General features: G+C 36.7%; 1 protein-coding gene across 1 annotated transcript in view; it reads left to right on the forward strand.

The window, feature by feature from the left end:
• LOC141444336 (limbic system-associated membrane protein-like) overlaps window positions 1-25329 on the forward strand; it is a 197794-nt gene extending 172465 nt beyond the window's left edge. Inside the window, exons 3-14 of the mRNA XM_074109872.1 lie at window positions 4497-4595; window positions 6787-6903; window positions 8897-8978; window positions 9121-9260; window positions 10070-10191; window positions 13370-13517; window positions 14423-14513; window positions 15632-15767; window positions 16046-16201; window positions 16719-16893; window positions 17630-17662; window positions 18674-25329. Of these exons, the coding sequence (XP_073965973.1) occupies window positions 4497-4595; window positions 6787-6903; window positions 8897-8978; window positions 9121-9260; window positions 10070-10191; window positions 13370-13517; window positions 14423-14513; window positions 15632-15767; window positions 16046-16201; window positions 16719-16893; window positions 17630-17662; window positions 18674-18762 (1388 nt within the window). The 3' untranslated portion in view covers window positions 18763-25329. The remainder of the gene's footprint in view (window positions 1-4496; window positions 4596-6786; window positions 6904-8896; window positions 8979-9120; window positions 9261-10069; window positions 10192-13369; window positions 13518-14422; window positions 14514-15631; window positions 15768-16045; window positions 16202-16718; window positions 16894-17629; window positions 17663-18673) is intronic.
• The last annotated feature ends 181 nt before the right edge of the window (window positions 25330-25510 follow it).

Below are 25510 nucleotides of genomic sequence, written 5' to 3' on the forward strand. Positions count from 1 at the left end.
CTATACAACACAACAATTTGTAAACTGTTGTGTTTTGTTTTTGTAAGAAGTGGGGGAGGCTTTTGAAAGAAGCATGTAAATGATGTGGGTTAATGTTTTGTCTTGTGACGCAGGAAAAAGATCCCGTGGCAAAAAGTTTGTAGTACAATCTTTTTCGCTAGCTGTTAGGTACTTTTTAGTAGCTGATAAATAGCTTTTTTAAATAGAAAGTTATAGTTTGACCTATGGGCTCTCAAGCAGAGTTCAAACCGCTGCTCGCACCTTTGAGTTTTTGAAATTCATCTGCGAAGTTACATTTGAAAGTTGCCACGAGTTTTACGGTAAAGGAAAACATCGCGAGGAAACCTGGACAAACCTGCGAAGCAATTCAATGGTGTGTGTGAAGTTCCCAATCTGCACTATGCCCGCGTGGGACCTACGGCCCATGCCCTCTCATTCTGAGAGGAGGCCTGTGCCCAGCAGTGGGACGTATATAGGCTGGGATGATGATGATGATGAAATAGCTTTTTAGTAGTTGAGAATGATGTAATGGGAGAAACAATCGTTTTTAAATTGCATTGTCGTTTAATCTACACAATCTATGCCAAGTTTCAAGTCAATACAAACCGTTGAAGAGTTTTCTCCTGCGAAGATGATCCTGGCCAGACCACCAGAATCTTACTACCAGATTATTAAAATATCACCGGATTGCCTAAAAGTTAAGAGATTATAGCTCACAAACAATACAATAAAAACTTGAAAAGGATACTTTTGCCTATAGGACATTTTTACTTTAAATGACGGAACATAACTTTTTTTTTTCAGAATTAGGTAATTCTGGATTCTCCTTACTCAGAATCACGAGTATTGATTTATATACGAAGAAAAAAAGTGTCCATAATTTTTTTATCACTTTTGTGATTTTTTTTCATATGTGTAGTTTATGTGGGTCGTTACGAAATGGACACATAAAGTTTTTATAGAAAATTGGGGAAGTTTTTTTTCTTCGTAAAAATCAATAGTGCTCGTGATTCTGAGTAAAATTAGGTTGCATCATTTAAAGTAAAAATGCCCTAATAACAAAAACTTTTGGGTTTTCCCCCTTGTTTAATCTGTAGCCAGATGTCCCGTCGACCTAGTATTAGCGCTAGATGAACCGCGTGGTACTGACTAATTGCCGTTAATTGATATGACCTGTTTTCATTGTCATGTAGGTACCGTCGCTTCCTTGCTGGATTAGTACCTAGAGATACATGACACCTCGCCATTATAGTAGTAAAAAAAATGGCAGTCTCTTTATTTACAGAATTGTTACTGCTTTTTTAGGGTTCCGTATATCGAAAGGAAAAAACGGAACCCTTATAGGATCACTTTGTTGTCCGTCCGTCCGTCTGTCAAGACCCTTTTTCTCAGAAACGCGTGGAGATATCAAGCTGAACTTGATATCAAATACTCATATCTGCAGTCCCTTGAAGCCTTGAAAAAAAAAAACTTTTAAATTAACGCAATCAAAAGTTACAGTCATTAAACAACGTGATTCCATACAAATTGCCGTGTACTGAAATGAAAACCTATAGGGTACTTCCAGTGGTCCTAGAAACTTGAAATTTGGTGTGAAGGTAGCTACAAGACTACATAGTCCCTAACTTTTTTTCGCGGGAAATGTCCTAGATACTACTGGTAGACTTAGGTAGTCTGGTAGTCTCTATAGGACGCGTGACGGGTTAATAGCAGAATTTCTTGGATCTTATGCATAAGTGCTTGGTATCGTGTTGGTATTTACAAGAGCTATGCTAATTTCTTCATCAGCTTACCGTATTTGAATGGAGCGGCATTTGCTGGGGTAATTGGAATGGTAATTAGAATTATAAACTTAGCCCTTAGACTATGCATTTATTACTTTTTTTTAACAACAGCCTCTACCTATAGGTTTCCGCCACTGTCAGGAAATGTATAAACAAAATTTAGTAGGTATATAAGAATACGACAGAAAGCCAGTCTTCCGTATCGGGTTATTATTTAGAAGTCGCCCAAGTTTCAAAAATTCTCTGCTCTTCCTCCTAGACAGATCCAGAAGAGACCCGCAGCTCCTGTGCTCATGAAGAGCATATATACTTCAATCCATTCTAGTTGAAGACTTAGATAACGAGTCAAATGCAGTTGTCAACGTTTTTATAAGTTTTACAGATTTACAAAGTTTTACAGCTGCGTATCGAAATATGATTATCGATTGTGGACTAATACATTTTGGACTTTTTGAACTTGTAAGCTTTATTATTGTCACGCTCATGAGTTTTAATACCATTGACCAAAAATTGGTTCATGAATTCGTTAAATGAATTACGTCCCTCGAACTAACAATTATCCCCTTATGTTAAACTAGTGCAGTAGCTATTTGTTTTGTTTCATTAAACAGAGGTGGCATCACAGATATCCCTCACATAAAATAATCGGAACTTATCAGCTAATAAAAAGGCCCTAAACAGCTCACATTACATGAATAGATTTCAATACCATCTGAGTTTGAATAGATTTCACTCTCACAAAGTGTTATATCTTCATTATACTGATTATACTAATGGGTGCATTAGTTTAAAAGTCATTACTGCAATTACGTTAATTATGCCTGCTTAAGGTTAAGTTAACGCTGCGTTAAATTTAATCAGCGTGTTCATTCACGAGGCCAGGTTATGCAATCTGTTTGAAGCTACGTATATACTAAAGATTTCAGACCAAATAGGTAAAAAGTACTAACATAACCAAGCAAATTAGCTCATTGAAGTGGCAATGGGCAGGCCTATAGCACAAAGAACAGATATAGATAGATAGATAAAACGTTTATTTGTTACTGCAAACACACACAATCAAAATTAGATAAATTAGAAAAAAAAGAACAGTCCTAACTTAAAAGTAAACAATTTTCAATTGTTTGTGTGCGCTGCAGTAGTGCAAAAGGGCCATGGCTCAGTGCATGGTCAACATTGCTCATAGGAGCAAAACACTGATATTCTGCCACAACCCAGAGGGCCAAGAACAAATATTATCACCTTATTAAAAAAATATAAATGTACAATACAAAACGAAACAAACAGTGCCAAGCAAAACGAATACATTTTCAATATAACAGTTTTGTACCTGCCTACCATTAACGAAAACGTAATTTATTAAAAAATCAAAATAACTAAACAAACCAAATTTTACAAAGCTAAAAATTACAAATAAAAAATTCCCTGGAGATCGCCCACTTGGGGCATCGTCCCCAGGACGGAGGCCGCATTGCCCCTCTGCACCGCCAAACTTAGGCGCTGGGCAAAGAAAGTACCAGCCCTATGGTCGCCTGAGACGCCAAAGAGCTTGTCCGAGACTTCTTTTACAAACTTTTTTGTGTCGGACGACCATGGGCCCAAAGTTTAGATTGCAAGTGCCGCAAATATGTAGTTGTTCGAAAGAAATGCGTATTTGCGACACTTAACGAAAATGTATTTTTAATTTAATGATTCATAACATGCAAATGAAAACAGAGAAAGAAAACAAAAACAAATTAAGCAGCATCACAACAAACATGCAGCCACCCTTCACTTCCTTAACCCTACCCTACATTTTAAAATTACAATTATAGTCAAGTACCGAGCAACCGCTTTGCTTCTGCAAGAGAATTAACTTAATGTGTTTTATAAGGGTATTTTTTGATGTTAAAACGTCAGATGGCGGTCGAAAAGTTCTGGAATGGAGAACGCGGAACGCAAGCGCAGCACAGGTCGTCCTGGTTAAAGACGCGGGTTCACGGTGGATGCAAGCCGCTTACAACCGAAGCAACTGGAGGTCTGCGTAAGGCCTATGCCCATCAGTGGACGTCCTACCGCTGATATGATAATGATGGGTCTATATCGGCTCGCATACTTGTTGAAAGTCTGAATGAAATGTTTGTCAGAATGATCGTTTGTTATAATTATTTTTTCTCCGAATCCAAAAATTGTTTAGAATTGATTTAAAACAAACCTAATCTAGTCTATACTTTTCAATGGGAAAAATAAATAAACAAATATCATGGGGCAATTGACACCAATTGACCTAGTCCCAAACCTATTCCTAGTCCTAGTTAGGATGACCATTTAAATTTCAAGAAAAAATAAGGTTTCAGTGAGAAAAAAAATATGACAAACGATGATTTGGACAAACAATTACAATTAATGCAAATAAAATATGAATAGCGAAAAGTATGCGAACTTTGGCGCTTCCGATAATGACGATAGCAACTTGTACCACTACCATGACTTTACAGTGACCGTACTCGATAGCGACGGCGTAAATTATTTGTATGGAGAATTGTACAGCGCCTCTACAAATAATTTACGCCGTCGCTATCGATTACGGTCACTGTAAACTGATGGTAGTGGTACTGAACTCGGCTTCGCACAACTTTTCTACTATAGTAGAGGTTTCTACAACAGTTAATTTGTTTTAATTCTCTATGGTAACGAATAATCTTTTAATATACGTATGTTTTATTGTTTCAGAAGCCCGCCACTCCCGACAGCGGCGAGACACGAATTATGACGACGCGTTCCTGTCAGATGGCGCTCTTGACACTGAGCAAAATGACGCCGACAACCAAGGTATATTTCGAAAATACAAACCGAGACATGGATGCACAGAAAAACCAGAAAAAGAGGCCAGCACTCCGTCAGCAATCCGTGCTGCGTGCTATTACTCCTACACCCACTGCTGGAATCTAGACACGAATTTTTCCTATGCATACATATCTCAGGTTGCTTATTTCTACTATGCTACTTAAGCAGCAGCACTAGCGACATCTATGTTTCGTCGAGAGACGTCACACTCTTTCGGAACTAACCGCTCACCCAGACAGGAGATGTCGCTACTAAGCAATCAAATTATGATTGGTTTTTTGTCAAAAAGACTCCAAAAAAACAATCATAACAAGGTATAGGTATTTGCTTTAGGGGTCGGTTATTTTATGCTATAAACGATGCGTTAAACATTCATTGTCTTACGCGGTGAGCAGCGGCAAGCGCATGCGTGGTAATTAGATCATCTAAAACAAAATTGCGGGAAACCGGTGGATGCAAGTGGCGAGTTGTCGTTCATTGTGGCGTTCTAAGGGGGAGGCCTTTTTCCAGCAGTGGACGTCTTCGGGCTGATGATGATGATGATGATGAAAACAAAATTGATGTGCGTCAAGCGCATGCGTTTAACACAGCTTTTATGGCATAACAACCGAGCGCTTTAAGAGCAAGAATCTGCTGACACTGGATTTTTATCCTTCCTCCTTCCCAGCCTATGTACGTCCCACTGCTGGGTACAGGCCTCCTCTCAGAACAAGAGGGCTTGGGCCATGGTTCCCACGCGGGCCCAGTCCGGATTGGGAACTTCACACGCAAAATTTTTTAATTGGTTGGTGCGTGGATTTTTATAGATGCCTACAAATTTGTATGGAAACTTTGGTGCACAAGTCCCACTCGCACTTGACTGGTTTTCAAATTTTGACGCGTAACACATAACACACACACACACATTTATGAAAGATTCTCACGAGAAACTTACTGAATGGGAACTTGCTTTTAATTCTTATAAAAGTTTCCAGAAACTTCCTAGAAATTTCCTGCATATACGAATGTTTTTCAACGTGTGCCCTAACCCTTCTATCTTGAAAAAGCGTTAACTTAACGCGGGACGCAAATGATGAATTAAATAACAATGGAAAGAAATTGAATGAAATAGTTTTAATTAGCTTTAGACATGGTTATGATATTGAATCAGGCATCACTTTGCGGAGGTTTAATATCAATGAATTGTAAACAACTACTAAGCTGACCCGCTGGTTTATTCGAGCACCTAATATTGTTTGTAGAATTGTTTATAGTGCATTGGTCTTATAGGTGGGAGCGCCAAAGTTCGCATACTCTTCGCTAGTCATACCGTAATTTTTGTCCGAATCGTCGTCTGTCATAATTTTTTTCCCACTAAAGCTTACATTTTTCTGAAATATTTAAATGGTCATCCTATAGAAAACTATAGGTTAGGTTGGGTTTGTTTTATAACAATTCTGAACAATTATTGGATTCAGAGAAAAAAGAGTTATGACAAACGATCATTCTGACAAACATTACATTCGGACTTTCAATGAGTATGCGAACCGATATGTACCCCTTAGGAGGCGTTCAAGTAATACGTAACGCAAGTTTTGGTGATTTTTGACACCCCCTCTCCCCCCATGTAACGCGCCGTAACATTTTTCTTTACCGGTGAAATTACTGGCACTTGAGGTATCCTATCTTAGGCCTCTAGGTTGGCAACGCATCTGCAACACCCCTGGTGTTGCACATGTTTATGGGCGGTGGTGATCTCTTACCATCAGGAGACCCACTTGCTCGTTTTCCATCCAGGCGAAAAAAAAAACAAAAAAAGAAGTTCCTTTGGCCTCATCTGCACTTAACATCAGGTGGGATTGGGCTCAACGACGGCCAGTTTTAAATAAATAAATAAATAAATATCACGGGACAATTCACACCAATTGACCTAGTCCCAAAGTAAACTTAGCAAAGCTTGTGTTATGGGTACTAAGCAACGGATAAATATAATTATATGGATAGATACATACTTAAATACATATTAAACACCCAAGACCCGAGAACAAACATTCGTATTTTTCATACAAATATCTGCCCCGACGCGGGAATCGAACCCGGGACCTCAAGCTTCGTAGTCAGGTTCTCTAACCACTAGGCCATCTGGTCGTCTATAGTTTTATGTAAAAAAAAAATGTGTATTTTTCTTTCTCTGCAGCGGACATTGACGGTGATTCGATGCCCATTCTAAATGCGACCATCACGAGTCGCCCGCAGACCTACAACCTGACCATCGGGCGGAGTGTTCGTCTCGAGTGCCGCGTCGACATTAAAGGTATGCAAAATTCAACAGCAACAAGAGTGATAAAGTAGTTGTGTAGATAAGCAAACCCACGGCAAACGCTAATATTAAAATTTTGCCGTCCCGCAGTCTGGCCGCACCATTTAATGTACTATTTTATTACTTATTATGAGCCACCGTTATCCGGAAGCGCACGCGCACCGTTTTGGCGCCACCGGAACCGCCGCCATTTGGTTACGTCATAATTTAGTTGTGAACTGTGACTATGAATTATTGATGTTTTTTAATGACTGCGCTTATTGTGTACTGTTTAAAATGCAACAGTTCAATCATATTACAATTACGATGCATACTTTGTATTAAATATGACCGAACCTGAGACAGATTCTCTAAATACTCTCGTGAAAAATAAGGCTTGGCCGTTGTTGCTATAAAAGTTTTCTTTATTAATACACAATATTTTGCAGGTGGTAGGACCTTGTGCAAGGTCCGCCCGGATTGCTACCACCATCTTGCTCGCTAATCCTGCCGTGAAGCAGCAGTGCTTGCACTGTTGTGTTTCGGCGTGGAGAGTAAGACAGCCGGTGAAATAACTGGCACTTGAGGTATTCCATCTTAGGCCTCTAGGTTGGCAACGCATCTGCAATACCCTGGTGTTGCAGTTGTCTATGGGCGGTGGTGATCTCTTACCATCAGGAGACCCACTTGCTCGTTTGCCATCCAGTCGATTAAAAAAAAACAATAATATACAATAAATAAAATAAAAAACAAGATAGAACTGAAGCTAACTTATATTTACTCACCCAGGTCGCTACTATTGGGTAGACATGGGGAAAAGCGTTACATTTTGATATCAGTGACTGAAGATCCCGTCCCAAAAATGTCACAGTGAAAATTCTTCGTGACTTTGTCACGCCTGTTACTCGTGACACTGCATGATATTTGTGACACGTCACGGTCCTGTAATGAACGTTTTTTCTGTCGCAGTGTTATTTCAACGTGACTTTGTCACGCCTGTTACTCATATCACCATATGATATTGTCGCGGTGCTATGTGACCGTGTTTTTGTCACACCGTTATCACACAAGTAGTTAATCCAAAAGAACCTTCACACTTTTACAGGATTAGGACTCACTCCATAGCGTCGTGATTTGAGTAACAGAGACTGCGCTAGGCGCTACTTTATTTTTCCCCCATATCTACTATTGGGCAGGGTGCCCATAACACTGGCTGCGATTCTATATGTTACCCATACTGTTTCACCATTCATTGAATAAATTTATCTGACAGATACTCGTAAATTTGGTGCCGTCTCTGTTTGTTTTGTTAGAATAGACAGAGACGGCATCACATTTATCCGTCAAATAAAATTAATCAATCGGTGGTGAAACAGCCCCTTAAACTAAAAAAAAAGGAAATTTGTATAAAAAATGACCCTGATATTATTTTCAACGGCACAAGTCATAGAATTTTACAACAGTCCAGATTTTAGCTAAAATTAACTGTATTTTTCCAAAGCATTGCTGGTTATGAGATCTTTACTTCATTGTAAACAAATCACGTCAATCCAGACTTGGCACGTTTTTACAGCATGTTTTTATGAGGTAAAATTTTGGGTATCTTATTTAATTACTTTTAAACATAATAAGCAAGTTTACAGTTCAACCAATAAACTTACAGATTGTATTACTTATAAGTATATTTTTTACTAATTGGAAAATTTGAACAGTCCCCTGCCAACTTTCTCTTCTAATTATGATGATTTGAACAGTAAAAATGGTTTTGCACCATAACTACAGTGTTGTGTAGACTTGTATAAATATGCGCAAATGTCAATCTTATCGATTATTTTTATATTCATCATAATCAGGCAAAAGGGTACTGTTTTGTACTCTTGGGACAATGTTTGATAAAAAATGTTAATAAAATAACATGCATACAAAGCTTTTATTTGTGCAAGCGAAGTCCAAAGGAAGGGTTATTATATAAACAAACTTGTTGACGGTAGAACTTTTTTAATTTCAGATACGGTGGTGGAATGGACAAAAGACGGCCAAACTATTGTGAAGACTGACTTTCTGGTGGGATCACCCACTAAATACGACTTGTAAGTTTCAATACTTTTTAATTACATTTGCTTCATTTTTGTGCTTGCCTTCAACTCAACTCATAAGTTTTTTATACGAAAATAGGCTTCGCTGTGGCAGAATACTTGGCCGGTGTTTTAAATAAATGTTTGTCTTTTACAGTAACAGCACAGCAAGCAGCGACCTGATAGTCAAGTCGGTGGAGCCGAGCGACAGCGGCATCTACCGGTGTAGACTCGAACAGGGTCTTCCGGCGCAAGTCGAGCACTCTTTGGTGGTGTATGAGGCACCAATAGTAGTCAGTAAGTAGAAATAAAGTACCTATTAAAAAATATTTATATCCGCGGACCGGGAGACGAGCTGTCGGTGGGCCTTCAACAGGATGGAGTGACGACCTGGTTAAGATCGCGGGGTCGCGCTGGATGCGGAAAGCAAAAGACCGGTCTGAGTGGAGAGCCTTGGGGGAGGCCTATGTACAGCCAGTGGACGTCTTGATTGCTGGCATGATTATGATTGTATTATATATTTAACTTATCTTTATACTATAGTAAAGTGGCTTATTAAATAAATATTATTAAATATTAAAATTATGATTCTACGGCTGCCTACATACTAGACTATGGCCGTATGGTTTACTTTTACACTATATAAGACAGAAATATCTGTTCAAATGAACCATGTCATTGATTTCAGTGATCAGGAATAATGTTTACAGATTACTCGTATATAAAAAATCAAATTCAGTTCGAAAATCTACTTTTATTTATACAAAAGATTTATTTGTTTTTCTTTTCTTTCTTCAGTACAACCGGGTTTGATTATTATTATAGAGACACCTAGTTCGAGACCCTAGGGGACTAAGAACAGTTTTAATTCCGGGCCTGCAGTTCTGCAAGATAGCAATAAACGAATACTTCGGGAACAAAATCACGGGCAACAAATAATATTTAAACATGGCCGAGTCTCACCAGTACTTTCATTTATACCTAGTGCCATAAACGAAGACGCGTGATTTTGACAAAATTAGACATTAATGACATTGTAATAAGAACCACGGCACGCGTCATCGTGAATGACTACCTATAGTTTATATTTACAATGTAACTTTCAGACATTACGGCGAGTCCTTCCGATCGGCCGCGCGAGGGCGCTGATGTCACTCTGACTTGCAACGTCAACGGTTCACCAGCTCCCGAGGTACAGTGGACCTTGACTCCACTGGGAAGTACGGAGGTAAGTCTACCAGGATACCGACTTCTTAAACTACGTCCCTTGAAAATGCGACGAGTATACGGATTGGGAATCCAACCCTACCGGATTCAGTTATACCTCGATTTTTGTAGCATTAGAATAAGGGTAAACAATCTTGACGTGACTTTTTATTGAAATACACTTATGAAAAATAAGTCACAGCAAATAGCAATAATTAGCAAGGATATATGATCATTTACATGTTTTTCGTATGATAAGTAATTAATAGTTACTGATTTTGGAAAACTTTTCTAGATGGTTTACCCTTTTTCTAATGCTAAAAAAGACGAAGTATAGTTAAGGCTACGATATAGTATAGTACCAGTATAATTACAGTGATTAACTTTTTTTTTAATGTTGAAAACAAAAAGTACCTATTACTAAGCGTATGGACACTTTGCAATTGAAAACGTAAACGTTTAACTTGTTTCTAACGATCCATTATCAATTTACTAAAGGTGTAGAGATGATCCTGGTCATGCTCACGTCTCTCGAATCACACGATAGTTTTTGCAAGTCACTAAGTAACCAGACAAGTGATTAAGCTAAGACATCTCCCCCCCCCCTCCTATTTTCTAAGCCGTGGTGGCCTAGTGGTTTGACCTATCGCCTCTCAAGCAGAGGGTCGTGGGTTCGAACCCCGGCTCGCACCTCTGACTTTTTCGAAATTCATGTGCGGAATTACATTTGAAATTTACCACGAGCTTTGCGGTGAAGGAAAACATCGTGAGGTGCACAAACCTGCGAAGCGATTCAATGGTGCGTGCGAAGTTTCCAACCCGCACTGGGCCCGCGTGGGAACTATGGCCCAAGCCCTCTTGTTCTGAGAGGAGTCCTGTGCCCAGCAGTGGGACTTATATAGGCTGGGATGATCCACCCCCCCCCCTAATGATGATGATTCACAATGATGTATTGCAAAAGAACAATGCACAAGTTGCACAACCAAAAATACAGGAGACTTCTAGAAAGTTCCCAGAAACTTTACAAAAGACAACCGGTAAAACAGCCGGTGAAATTACTGGCACTTGAGGTATCCCATCTTAGGCCTCTAGGTTGGCAACGCATCTGCAATACCCCTGGTGTTGCAGGTGTTTATGGGCGGTGGTGAACTCTTACCATCAGGAGACCCACTTGCTCGTTTGCCATCCAGTAGAATAATAAAAAAAATACATATTACCATGGCAGGTACTTTCTAAGAAATTTCGCAACTTGGAAACTTGGGATTGCTAATTATAAACAAACAACACTACGAACAATCAATTCTTTTAGACAACCTAATCTTTAGGAAGTTCATTGTGTAACGATAACAGAACTCACACGTTGAAACTGTCACAGAGACAACAAATACTATTATAATGTGACATTAAAGACCGAATTGCCTTGACAGCAAACAGTAAAGGCGTCAATTCAATGATAAAGTTTGATAATGTCTGTCTATACGATTGATGAATATCATTTTGTATTGCTGGCGGACATTATCGCGAATTTGGGCCAAGTTATTTCCTATTTGAAGATAAAGTAAAAGCGTGAACAAAAACCGGCCAAGAGCGTGTCGGACATGCCCAAAATAGGGTTCCGTAGCCGTGACGAAAACATTGAGAAATATTTTTCTAAGGATTTCGTATTTAATACGGAATCTTCCAAGTTTAGGTATATTTTATACCTTAGGCTGCTCTACTCTTAAACTACTAATAATTCTCAAGCAAACATAGCTGTTATAGTTTTCCTTGAAAGTTTGTACTTACTAACATCCTGAATTTTTTAAAAATGTTCCACCCACCGGTTTATATTTTAGAGTAGGGTGGGGGGGAGGAATCGAGCGCGATTTTAATGAAAATTTGCACTTTAAAGTTGAATATTTCGCAAACTATCACTGAACCGAAAAATCGTCTTAGCAAAACCCTAATGGTTTTAACCTATCCAACGATACCCCACACTATAGGGTTGGATGAGAAAAAAAAATCACCCCCACTTTACGTACTTTGTACCATTTTGTCGGCATAGTTTACATAATTGTAGTTTGCAAAATTATAGCTTTCTAGCATTGATAGTCCCTGAGCAAAGCCGCGGACGGACGGACAGACAGACAGACATGGCGAAACTATAAGGGTTCCGTTTTTGCCATTACCGGTCAGCCTGTCCAGGATTTTTTTAGAAAAACCATTTCTAATATAATATATTTTCTAATATAAGTACTGAATTTATTATAAAATACCTACATTTCATTCTATTATCAGACCGGTGAAGATCGATGTAGGCTTGTATCTTCTACTATGTTAAACGCAGCAAAAAGCGTTGACGTTGTATGGGTTATTTTAACTTCACTACTCGACGGTAGATGGCGTTGTAGGACTTTACTGTGATAAAGTATTGTCGTCTTGAAACACTCAAAAGCTAATGTACCAACAGCTGCTGCATTTGTCGCTATGAAAATAACTCCATAGTAATTTTTACAAGCTTTGATTTAACTTCATGAAAATGTAATTAAAAAAAATTTTTTTTAGCTACCTATACCATACCATAACACTAATGACACTAACAAGACAGGATTAGTATATATCTACGCTAAGGTACATACAGGTAGACGATTTAAATTAGCACGCTTATATGCTTAAAGGGAAGCCCTTTATAAGGATAACCCTTATAAGCGATATGCAAGATGTTGGTGAGCGGATGATAAGGGTTTTGTAAGGGTATTGGGATACCGATTACTCAAATGGGTTAGCGTTTATAAGGGCTTTAAAAAAAGGGAAAGGGTAGTGGTGTTATGGTTATGTTAGCCTTATGCAAAACCCATACAGTAAAACCCTTTGTAAGGGATAGCGGGCCGGTTCCTGACTCTGTCTAAACTAAATAATAACTCTCTTGGTTTAATGGTTGTAAAAAGAGATCTACCTGAATTCTGTGTCATACAAATTTTGATTTTATGGTGTGTAATAAAGGATATTTGTATTGTATTGTATTGTACTCTACCCTATTAAGACGGTAGGTGGTAACTAAAAAAAAATGAAATAAAATGAGTTATTTATACCTTCGTGTAGCTTAAGACATTCCGCATCAGATGCTCATAAGGTAATAGGTGCTTAAAAGGGCACTACTAATTTAATGTAAACCTAGCATTATCGCTGTACTTAAGCAGTCTATCCTTTTCCAATTACAGAACAAGAATCTGGGAGAAAAGGACGCGACGTTCACCCGCTACGGTGTTACCATCAAGAATATAAAGTCGGAACAATCTGGCACTTACTTCTGCTACGCCTTTAACTCCGTGGGAAACAATCAGAACATGATTAAGGTCGTCGTTCTAGGTACGTCCTGAGGTCTTATTATCTAACACATGACCATTATTCCAGCCTATATAAGTCCCACTGCTGGGCACAGGCCTCCTCTCATAATAAGAGCGCTTGGGCCGTAGTCCCACGGATTGGAAACTTCACACACACCATTGATGGTTTGTGCAGGTTCCCTCACGAGTTTTCCTTCACCGTAAAGCTCGTGGTAAATTTCAAATGTAATTTCGCACATAAATTTCGAAAAACTCAGAGGTGCGAGCCGGGGTCTGAGCCCACGGTCCTCTGCTTGAGAAGCTATAGGTCAAACCAGTAGGCCACCACGGCTTAGAAAAATATTATTATATAATCTGTCAAGCAAATAATATCCGCAGTGGTCCAATGAACAAGTTTTATGTAGAGTGATGGCACCAACCATGGACATGTTAAACACAGTAGCACTATTTCTGTAATGCAAATAATATTTACACTGATCAACTTCATAGAAGACCGGAGTAAATACTTTCATGCAGCTGATCGCTGGACGTTAAACTGGGTTATTCCCACCTGTTACCACCAATTTTTACCAGTGGTAACAACTGGGTTTTTTTTTCCTATCTTTCACCACTAAAGTACTCAGTGGTACTGCTGCAAAACTGCTGAAAATTAAAATGAATGTGTGGTAACTAATTGGATTTTTTTCTCATCTCATACTCACTAAAGAAATTGGTTCAGTGGTAACAGATGGGAATTTTTATTCCCATTAGTTACCAGTGGTAACAGGTGGGGAAAAAATTCCCACCTGTTACCACTGATATCAAATTGGTGGTAACAGGCGGGAATAACCCGTTAAACTGAGTCTGTGCGGAGTCCACTCCGCTCGCAGTGGTAAATCGAGCTTAAGTGTTGTGGATAAAAGCTAATACATTATTTAATTCTCGCAGGAAAGCCTCGCATACACGTCCACCAAACAGTTGTCAACTCCGCCATCAACGTCGAAGCAACGCTGCGGTGTGTCGTTCATGAAGATTTACCGTGAGTACATTCTCATCAAATACCTACATAAAAGGACAACTGGGGATCGAATACCTATTTCTTAAAAGACATGTTTCATTAAAATCGGTTCAGCCGTTTTTGAGATATTGAACATTGAAGTGACAAAGTCGGGTTCTCCATTTTTTTGTAAACCCCCGACATTGTCACTTCAAAGTTCATTATCTCTAAAACAGCTGAACTGATTTTGATAAAACAAGTCTGAGAACAATTGCTAGAAAACCTGCTTTCAATTAAAAAAACCGCATTCAAAACGGTTCACCCGTTTAAGAGCTACGGTACCACAGACGTACAGTCAGACACACATAACGGTCAAACTTATAACATCGCTCTTTTTGCGTCGGGGGTTAATAAAAGAGACGTGTATCTTTAATCATTGTGTCCTTAATGACGTCACTGGGCAAGGTAGTTTCTTAAAAAAAATATTACCTACCTAGTCCGTCCGTTAGATTTTAGAAAATATTGTACTTATACTTTTTGTCAATGAAAAAAAAAGTTATGAAGATATGGGCAGCCATCTGGGCCCACACAGAAATTTACCCTCTATTAAAGTACTAAGCCCTAAACCCACGGCTTCGCCCGCATTGGAAATAAATAACTTAGTGCCTGAACTGTTGTAAGTATATTATGGCCGCGCAATTTTTGAAATATACAACGTCAACAGTACTTACACGATTCTTGTTACCATGGAAACGCAATAAATAAATGTCTTAGAGTTTGGCCTGAAAAAAGTTAAGGTAACAGTTTGAAAGGACAAGGTTCGCTCGCACAACGCCATCTACTGATTGCAAACGAAGTTAACACGTCACGTCATCTTGAGAGCTCAGGTACGTCGCCGTTCTTGGACAGTGCCTTCTATCCTTGTTTAAACTTAAAATATTATCCCACGGAAACGCATTACCGGGATATTAAGTATATCCCATGTCTCAATGCATACCTTTGACTGTCTGTACGCTAAGTTTCATGTAAATCCGTTATTGCGTGATTGAGTAAAAAACATCCAAACTTTCACATTTATAATATTAAAGTAGGATAGGATTTTGTTTTTTGCCTTATTATGTCTGTGTCTTGAATAAAAAATTTCACTTTATTTTTTGCAGTGTTGCTATAACTTGGTTCAAAGACCAGAAGCCAATCACCTCTGCCAGCAAGACCAGGATCAGTACCATGGGCACCCACTCGAATTTGACTGTCATCCCGGAATCTGACGCTGATTTCGGCACTTACACTTGTGAGGTGAGCTAGACCTATAATTTTATACTTTGATATGATGAAAACACATTAGATGGCCTAGCGACAAATATTACCAGGTAGAAGATACCTCTGCCGTGTTTCATGAACCTCCAAGTTACAATTTACAAGCAGACTACCGCTTTTACACTAAAAAAAATAGATTTGCTAACAGACTAAGCAGACTTACAAACTTTCGCATTTATAATGGGATGGGATTTAAAATAAAAATAAAGTTGGTTTTTTGATGTTTTAATTTTATTTTTTATTCCACGACTTTCCAGGCTTCTTGCGATATCGGCGTGCACAGCCGCTCCATAGAGCTGGTGCAGAGGCCCGTGGTCGAAGACCTGGAGGCTGACGGCTCCAAGCTGGCCTTCAAAGTGCACTCGCACCAGAAGCTCGAGGACATCGAAGTGCTGATCAAACCACTGACTGAGGCAAGTACCACGTCACAGAGCGGAGCTTGACAGATGGACAGCAAATAAATCCTAATAGGGTTTCGTGTTTTCCTTTTGAGGCACGGAACCCAAAAATACCTAAGTAGGTATGTTTGCTAGCGGTTGCGGGTTCGATTCCCGTGACGGGCAAATATTTGTAAGATGAATATGAATGTTTGTACTTGAGTCTTGGGTGTCTGTATTTATTTAAGTATATATAAATGTACTTGGGAGCAAAGAAATCGAGCGACCCTTGTAATTTTTACGTTGATTTTTACGTTTTTTAAGTCGTACAAGTCGTTCAAGCAAGTTTATAAACTTGTGAGCAAAAATTTGATCAAAAATATCTGAACACGACTTTGTTATTTACGGCGTAGAAGCGTGTTCAGAAATTTTTGATCAAATTTTTGCTCACAAGTTTATAAACTCGACCGTACATAGAATCTTTGCTTGGTGTAGGGCTAGGACAATTGTTTGTAATTTGTCCCGCGATATTATATATTATTTGTTCTTTTAGGAAGGCGATTGGATGCCGCCGCTGAAAGTAACCCTGCCTCCTACACAAAGCCACGAATACGACGTAAGCTACGTGATCCAGCAGGAACTGACGCCTGGACGCTACGAAGCTATCGTAAAAGTGAAGAACAATAAAGAATGGAGCCATCCCAGTGACGCTGCTATTGTCAATATTGGTGAGAAATGATAGCTGCAATACAATATTTTAAACCTTCGTGATTTTCACTGTCCAAAACACGGCCACTGTAATGTGGCTAAAACGTCGAGGTACAGTAACCGGCCATAAAGATTGCACATCGGTCTTTGGAAAGAGACTCATTTAGATTAAAACATATAATAAAGAGTTGTTGAAATCCCCCATAAACTTTAAACTATACGATGGCATCTTTAGTAAAAAGAGGGAAATATTCTATTTCTAGTAGACGCAACAGCTCTCTATAGATATCCGAAGTTTACATGTCATTCATTTGAGGTAAACTAATTAAGTCCATAAAGGTGCAGTATTTATTTGATATAAAACGTCACTTAATAAATACGATGATTAATAGACGGTCGCCAGTGTTCGGAAATCGTCGTGAACAGCCAATTGTCTTTTTCCGAAAACCGATGTGCATTCTTTATCGCCGGGTACTGTAATTATTACTGTAATGTTCAAAGGAATAAAATACAAAAAAACTGTTCAAAATTTAATTTTTAATACTAGCTTTTTTGCTGATTGTAGATACTTTTTATTGACTTCCAATAATGGGACTTTAAAAGTTATGTGAGAAACGGCGTACCCGATCTCAGACAGACCATGACGCCAATAGAGTCGACTGTGGAACCTTTTCGCTTTAAATTTGCGGGTGTTCGCTTGAACTTATTTTTTTTTGTTTACTAGATTTTTTTAATTTAATTTTTATTTTATTTTAGTTAATGAACAGCCGGTCATCCAAGGTGCTTCTGGTAAGATTTATATTTTATTTATATTGTTTTATGATTTGGGGTTAAGCTGTTGACTTCGATACCGTACCTACTCAAATCAGTACGGAATTTTATAATTATTGTGTGTACAATTCTTAAAAGATTAAGCAAACGATAAATAAAAATAAAAGTAATTTCAGTTTTCGAGATTTGAAAAAAAAACAACTTTTTAAAATATTTATTAGAAGCCTTGTTTCTTTATTAATATTATAAATGTAAAATCATTCTCTTTCTATTTGGCACTATGTCTATTTGGCTGCCTGTCTGTTACGCCTTCATGCTTAAACCGCTATATCAGTTTAGATATAGAGACCCTGGGAATGATATAGGATAGTTCTTATCATCTTATCCCAGGAAATTGCATAGTTCCCTCGGGATAGCGATTACTTTTTTGTTTAATTTAGCATATATTATTATATCATATATGTGATGATACTACGGTTTGCCACCATTTTGTATGTTTGTACATGAAAACATTTTCTGTATAATTTAATTATTAACAGCAATAAACGCATATCAGCAGTTATAGAGTACTTAGTATTGAATAAAAAGTAAATAATTTATTTTATTGTAACAAAACTTACAGCTAAAAGTCTGGAATACTTAATATGAATTTTCTTACATCGTTTCGTTCTGTTTATAATGCTGAATTTGGATGTTAATTTTGTTTGAATAATTAAAAAAAGCTTATTCTTAAACATAATAATAAGGATTTACTTAGAACAAGACTAAAAATAAGTCAAAGCTGTATAAATTGTAGTTTTTAATCAACTTCAAATACGAGAAGTTAATCAATTCAGTTGAACTTTTTCAAATTTGTTATCTCAGAACTCCGTTACTTTTAAAACGTTTTGTTTTTTTTTTGTTTTGTTTTGAGAATGTATAGGTACTTTCCGTTTGGTTTCTCATTTTTTTGTTTTTTACTTTTTTAATAAAAAAATATATATCGTTTTTTGTTCTTCAAATAATAAAAAAAAACTTTTTTTTTTTCAGTATATCGCGGTAACGATGCAACATTGAACCGACCAGCAACTGTCCTCCTCTCGACCGTTCTGATGTACCTCTTAGTACGAATGCTGTAAACGACTTAGCTTTATTATTTATTAGTAATCTTATTGTATTCGTGGTAGATCCTGCTACTAAAGCACAGAACGCTTTTGTACTTCATATTTTACTGTTTATACAAAACGTTATGTAACGTACACACAGAGGTACGATGCGTTTTTATCTGTTAAAAAAGTTTTTAACAAATATAATATAATTATGATGTTTTTTTTATGCATCTTTTAATCATCGCGTCACAGCCTTTGGACAAACGATTTCCACATACATCGTGTGTATCTTACCATCTTGCTCAATCTCATATTGAATAATATTAGCGTGAGCAGGATGGCACGTTACGAGGCATGAATTTTGCAATTCTTAGTATAAAACAAGTTTCGACCTCTTCCGTGAACTTTCAGCACTACTTACTGTCTTTTACTGGTAGTAGTAACGCACGTAACGTAACGTAATACTTTTAAGTGTTGCATTCGTTAAAAAAAGTGTTACTTTAGGAGTCCAAAAGGTATTGATGCGTAAACGTTACTGCGTTACCTCAAAAGGTTGCCAGAATTTCTTTGCAACAATCTAACATAGCGCCCATGTGCTCTATGTCCAAGATTAAATTTGTACAAAATGCAGTTAGGAGCTACTATTATTTAGGTGATTGTTTTATACATTTTCGTAAAAGTGAAGCAGAGATACTTAAAAATTCAGCTTTTTCAAATTAAGCTTTTCATGGAAAGTCCTTGGATATTACTAGGGCTAGGATAGGTTACGTCGGGGTTGAGAAATCCATGGAGTCGCTAAGTGGTGGCCAAAACAATTATATTGTTACTATTTATTTTATTATATGCATAAGTACACAAAATATCACAGAAAGAAAGAACATGTACCTATTGAAAATATTGTAATCGATATTTTAATGTCATCTCTAATATAATGTTGAACTGAATTAAGTATATCATCAGCATGAACTTTAGAAATAAAACTAATAAAAAAATGTTTCTAGCAAATATCCACTCCATGGATTTTAAAACCACGAATTGCCGCGATTTCCACTGCTCCATATATTACTTGTATGTACTTTGCGTATTGTAAAAACAATTGTGAATTTCAACATCCACTTTGTATGTTTTAAGTACCAGTTTTACTATCAATGTAAATATTATTTTTAATTACATTCTGTAGTATACAATTCACTTTAGGTATTTTTTTTCGACTTCTTATTAAATAACTTTTATTTCTTGACATAAACAATCTTGTAAACACTTTATTTTATTTACAATTCAAAGAAGTCGTCATTCTCACTTTAAATTAAGTTTTTTTAGTGTTTTAATGTTAGGTAATTATTACCAAAGTGTAATTAAGAATCACATTTAGTTTATACTTTAGTTTTTACGCAGTTCGTATATACTTCTTTCGAAATTAAAACTTAATATACGAATGAAGCAATTGAGTTTCCACGATTTTCAGGTTATAATTAATAATAAAATAATAAGAAGTACAGAATAGATTTATAAACCTACTATTAATAATACAGTGCAGTTATTAACTAGCTTAACAAGTCAGTTGTAAATGAAACTTTATAATATATAACAAATCGAGTCATACTGTCGCTGCCATAATATTACTATACAAACAATTTATTTCGAATATCTAATTAATTATTAATTAAGATTTATATTACCAGTTAAATAAATTGTACCTATATTATAATACAATGTGCCTGTAATTTACAGATCAATAGTTCCAGAAGAGGTGCTTTTTAGTCCTTTTATGCAAAATAACGTAATCTTCCATTTATAATAGTGAATTATTACCAATTAGTCTTAATTTAATATTCAGCCGCGTTTTATTAATTTTCAATTAATTTTATCGAATTAAATTAACTAGAATTAATATGTAATGCACTTTCGCAATTGTCTGATATTTCTAGAGGGCTGGAATAATTTATCATGTATTTTTCTTAAAAATAAATCATGAACCAATTACTGTTACTATTAAAAAAAACAAGAATAATAAAAACAGTGCGATAAACCCAATGACGCTGCTGTGTATGAAATTATATTATATTGCATCATTTTATAAAATACGCATTTATAATGTTTATAGATTGCCTTAAAATATTGTCTAATATACTTGTGCCTTAACTTGGCCTAATGTGAATAAATACTATCTTATTTTATTGTCAGTAAGTTCCAGTGTATTCTTTTCCATTTACAGATTATTGAAGGGCATGTAAATAGGTTTTTTTTTTAATTAATTAAAGTATTATACATTACGAAAAAAATCCTAGGCAATTGAATCAATTTTAAAACCCGGAATGAATAAATTACACAATATGAAACAAAAACATATAACCATTGATTAGTACAGTCCACTACAAAGATACGTATTATAAAGATCGTAACGTCGTAACTATATAAGTACATATTTTTGTAACTTTGGCCAGATGTTTTTTAGTAGTTGACTGTACTTTGTCAGCTACAGTTTTAACGGATTGAGGGTCCTTTTACTCTTTCGCTACGTGCGGACAGTGTGGCTGATCCTGGGGTTTAATCGTGCCGTCTCTTTCTCAAGCGATACTTCGAAGAAGGACGGCACTAATACTATAATGAGAACGTAGCATTTGTTCTTGTTATCCTATATTACATATATTTGTATTGCCGTCTCTGTTCAATTAAATATAATAAGAGAGACGCCATCATAAATATCTATAATATAAGATAACAGTAACATAATAGAGACTAGTAAAGGGACGGGTATATATAGTCCTCCACATCGATTTCGATGACGACGACCCTGACTAAAACAATATAACAATTTATTGATATAGAAAGACTCAATGATGGCTAAAAGACAGGTGAAATATGCGCTAGGTGGCGTTAGTATCGAATGGTTTTTCTAAAGTTACGGTCTTGCTTGCATATAAACTAGAGATATTTCGCCTGTATTTTAGCCCTCATTATACCTACTGCAATATGTGACGGTATTGTCTAACGCTCTGGCATCAGCGATCGTATTCGCCATCTCTTTCTAGCATCATCTTATAATGTAACAAAAAGAAGTGGTGAAAATAAATGATTGTAGTTTCAACAGTGTTGGATAATAAGACCTCTGGATTATAAGCGAAAACGGGGCGATATAGAGTCGATGCAAGGGAAATTCTATCCCCCTCACACGCGTAAGATTTGTGCGCAAAAATGAGGTAGTACTCGTTCAGTTGCGTCGTGAAGGTAGTACAGCACGCGCGAAATCATCGGTGGTGCGATGGAAAAATTCTTTGTACATTGCGCTGCTGATACGGTCCCCGCTCAGCTGTTACCTTACAACACACGCAATGGATTAGTTAGAAAATCGCTCGTCGCGCCGCTCTTGCGTATAGTTATAGCGGGTCCTCTACTGTTTTGTCAGGGAGCCGGTCATTCGTGTATTATTTATAGTGATGGACGATTCGATTGCCAGTTGCCAATTGTGAATGGCCACAATCATTAAGCTACTATGGATAAGCCGCGAGATCCCGGGTTTCATGTTGTTAGATAAGGATAATATTTTTTATTAATATTAAGTACAAAAAAAGATGTGGAGGTGGTTTGATCCTCTCAAACATTGGATTGTGGGTTCAAATCCCGGCTCGCACTACTGAGATTTTCGAAATGCATGTGCTAAATTACATTTGAAATTTACTACGAACTTTACGGTGAAGGAAAACATCATGCACCTGCACTAACTTGCGAGCAATTCAATGGTGTGTGTAAAGTTCCCAATCAACATTGGACCCACATAGGAACTACACCCTAAGCACGGATTAACGGGATCGAACTACGGGGCAACGTTTAAAGTAACTATTTTCAATACAGAATGATTTCATTTTTTGACAAATAATTATTCTTTTATTGTTTGATATAAAATTAGAATTCATTGTTTTAATAGTGTAATCGGCATCACGGGCTTATGAAATATCCATAATAATCTTTCTAAGGCAACGAGGCAACCGAATCACCAATCGCTTTATTTGTGTATTTATTGGATCATAGCACAAGATTTAAAACAAATTCCTCAAACATGACATGAAGTAAAATAAAAAAACGGCTGATTCTAATAAAAGTGGCATGGCAGGCTAAAGTTAATTCAAAAAAATATATATATGTTTTTTTACTTTTTTTGCATAAAAACAGCTTCTTGGTATTTCATTTGTTACAAATATGTTAAAGGGAACAAAGTATTCCTAAAAACTTAAGGGTTATGGGTTCTTGAAATATTGATGAAGCAGGCTAAAGTTAAATTAGACAGGCTAGTAGTGAAAAGTTACCAGGTTAAAGAGAATTATATCAAATGAAGAAATGTATCATAAGTTTAAGAGGCTGTTTCACCATCCATTGATTAGTGTGAACTGGCGGTTAGGTGTGATGCCGTCTCTATTTGTTTTGTTCGAATAGACGGAGACGGCATCACATTTAACCGTTGGTTAACGCTAATCAATGGATGGTAAAACAGCCCCTAAATGTAATTTCTTAAAAAAGTATGAGTCTCTTGGAGGCATATATAAGAAAATAAAACTATTTCAAAATTATACATATTTTATACAGGGTTATTTGTAATTTACTAGCATCCTTTTAACCCTAAACTCCTACCACTTAAACAAATGTTTTTTGTTTTACGACTTTTTAAAATGGAGCCGTAAAACAAAAAACATTTGCTAAATCTTGTATATTTTTTATTTTTCCTTCCTGTTTTCTTCGCTGATATTGTTCTTTATGTTTCCTTTGGAACTCAGCATAGAGTTCTGGATTTCTTTTTATTTTTTCGTATCTTTTCTTTTCGTTCTCCCTTTTTCGTGCAACCTCTCTTCTCTTGACTTTTGTTTAGTTTTTGGTTTCCCCATTACATGTCGGCCCTAAAATATTATGAATTAATTACAAGACAATGCAATCAAATCAGTCCCTCCGATGAAATGAATGACATCAGATAGTAAAAACTGGCCAAATAAGAACGTACCTAGGCAAAATAACACGAAAAAAATCGTTTTCAACAAGTAACGACACCACTATTTTATACGAATGATTTTTTTACAAACTGTAAAAATTTTAGTTGTAAACAGGATCACCATGATTGTTTTTTTTTAATTTTCAATCCAATAGTTTCACTTTTAGAGTAGGGAGGGGGACACACTCCAAAAAAAAATTGCAAAAGCTATATTTACGAAAAATTACAGCTATAGTACTAATGGATCTAGTGCGGATAGATAAACAGACACAAAGTGAAATTATAAGTGTTTAGTTTAATAAAAAGCAATTCTCTACATTTACTTTGGTAGAACACTGTTAGTACTACTTAAAAAAAAGTCCATAAAGTTATTCTTAGAAATTATATGCAATTTTTAAATAAAATATTTTATGGTTCACTTTTTTCTGCCATGAGTCACTTTAGTCTGTGCTTCAGTTACAGATTAAAGTGACACAGATTAAAGTGAAAAGTGGATTCAAAAGACATTTACTCTAAAACCGTCAAAAATATGAATGTGCCACTCTTAATAACGTAAGTAAATACGTCATAATATCACATTAAAATGATTATCTAATAAAGTCCCATATAAATAACATAAAATAATCGAGACAATGTAAAGTTAATATACCCGTTACAAACTCCAGTTTGCCGCCTTCGATCACTAATCGCCACAAAACTATGACAGAAGGTCTCTAACCATTCCGTACGGCGGCGAGCCAGATATTGGCCGAATGTTTACCGATGATTAAGGTGTGTCTATCATTCTCCGTGTGTGAGTGAGACCCAACAATGCGAACACACAGACTACAGTGAAAAAATCGCTGGACAAACTTTGAGTCTGAATATTGATGTATAAAAATGATTTATTTAGGACCGTATTATTATTAAATGAATTTCGTATTATTGTTTTTGCAATATATTATAAAATATAATTTGTGAAATAGTACACAAATAATTCACAGGCCTAAAACCGGGAGCATGTCCCTTTTGGACAAGACAGACTACAGTGAAAATCGGTACTTACATTTATTTATTTTTTAAAGTAATAAGGTTAAATAAATAAAATGGCCTGGCCTCGGTGTAAAAGGTCTATGTTTACATATGTAAATTTTTATTTTTTCTGAAAAACGTATATTTAATGTACTTTGTATTCAAAAACTCATTGGCAGATTATAATGCCACTTTTATTAGAATCACCCAAACATAAAATGAAGCTGGCGGGACGCAAGTCTCGTCGCCCTGTTGTGTGGCTGCTGGCGCGGCGGCTGCGGGCGGTGGTGCTGCAGAGCGTACGTTGAAACAAAAGACGGTCGCATTGTCGGCCAGCGGCCGGGAAAGTTGTATGAAATCTCTTTGCAGGCCGCTAGAGTGACCGCGCGCACGCAGCCGAGCCGCAGCGCCTGCAGCGCGATACTTCTCAGCCTATTATTTGTAACACAACGTCAATATTTCATGTCAAGTTTGAGAAAAACAAACAAATGTTTCTTGTTTCGTGCCACAACCTGCGGGGTGCCTTCTTGTATTAGAAATTGTAAAAGAAGGTGATATTTTTGTCTTATATATAAATATAAACGGTTAATAAATGTTTGTAAATATTACCTATTGTTTTATTTTTTGTGTGTAGTACCCTAGTACAGTCAACTTCATAAATAAGTGATCGCATTAAATTTGTACCTTGTTGATCAGTACACAATTTCGTATGGCTTTTCAAACATGACGTCAAAATGACCAGGTACAAAAGTGACCCCTTTTTCATGACGTTAACTGAACCTTTAATTC

The sequence above is a fragment of the Choristoneura fumiferana genome, chromosome 29 (assembly GCF_025370935.1).
Source record: "Choristoneura fumiferana chromosome 29, NRCan_CFum_1, whole genome shotgun sequence".
NCBI lineage: Eukaryota > Metazoa > Arthropoda > Insecta > Lepidoptera > Tortricidae > Choristoneura > Choristoneura fumiferana.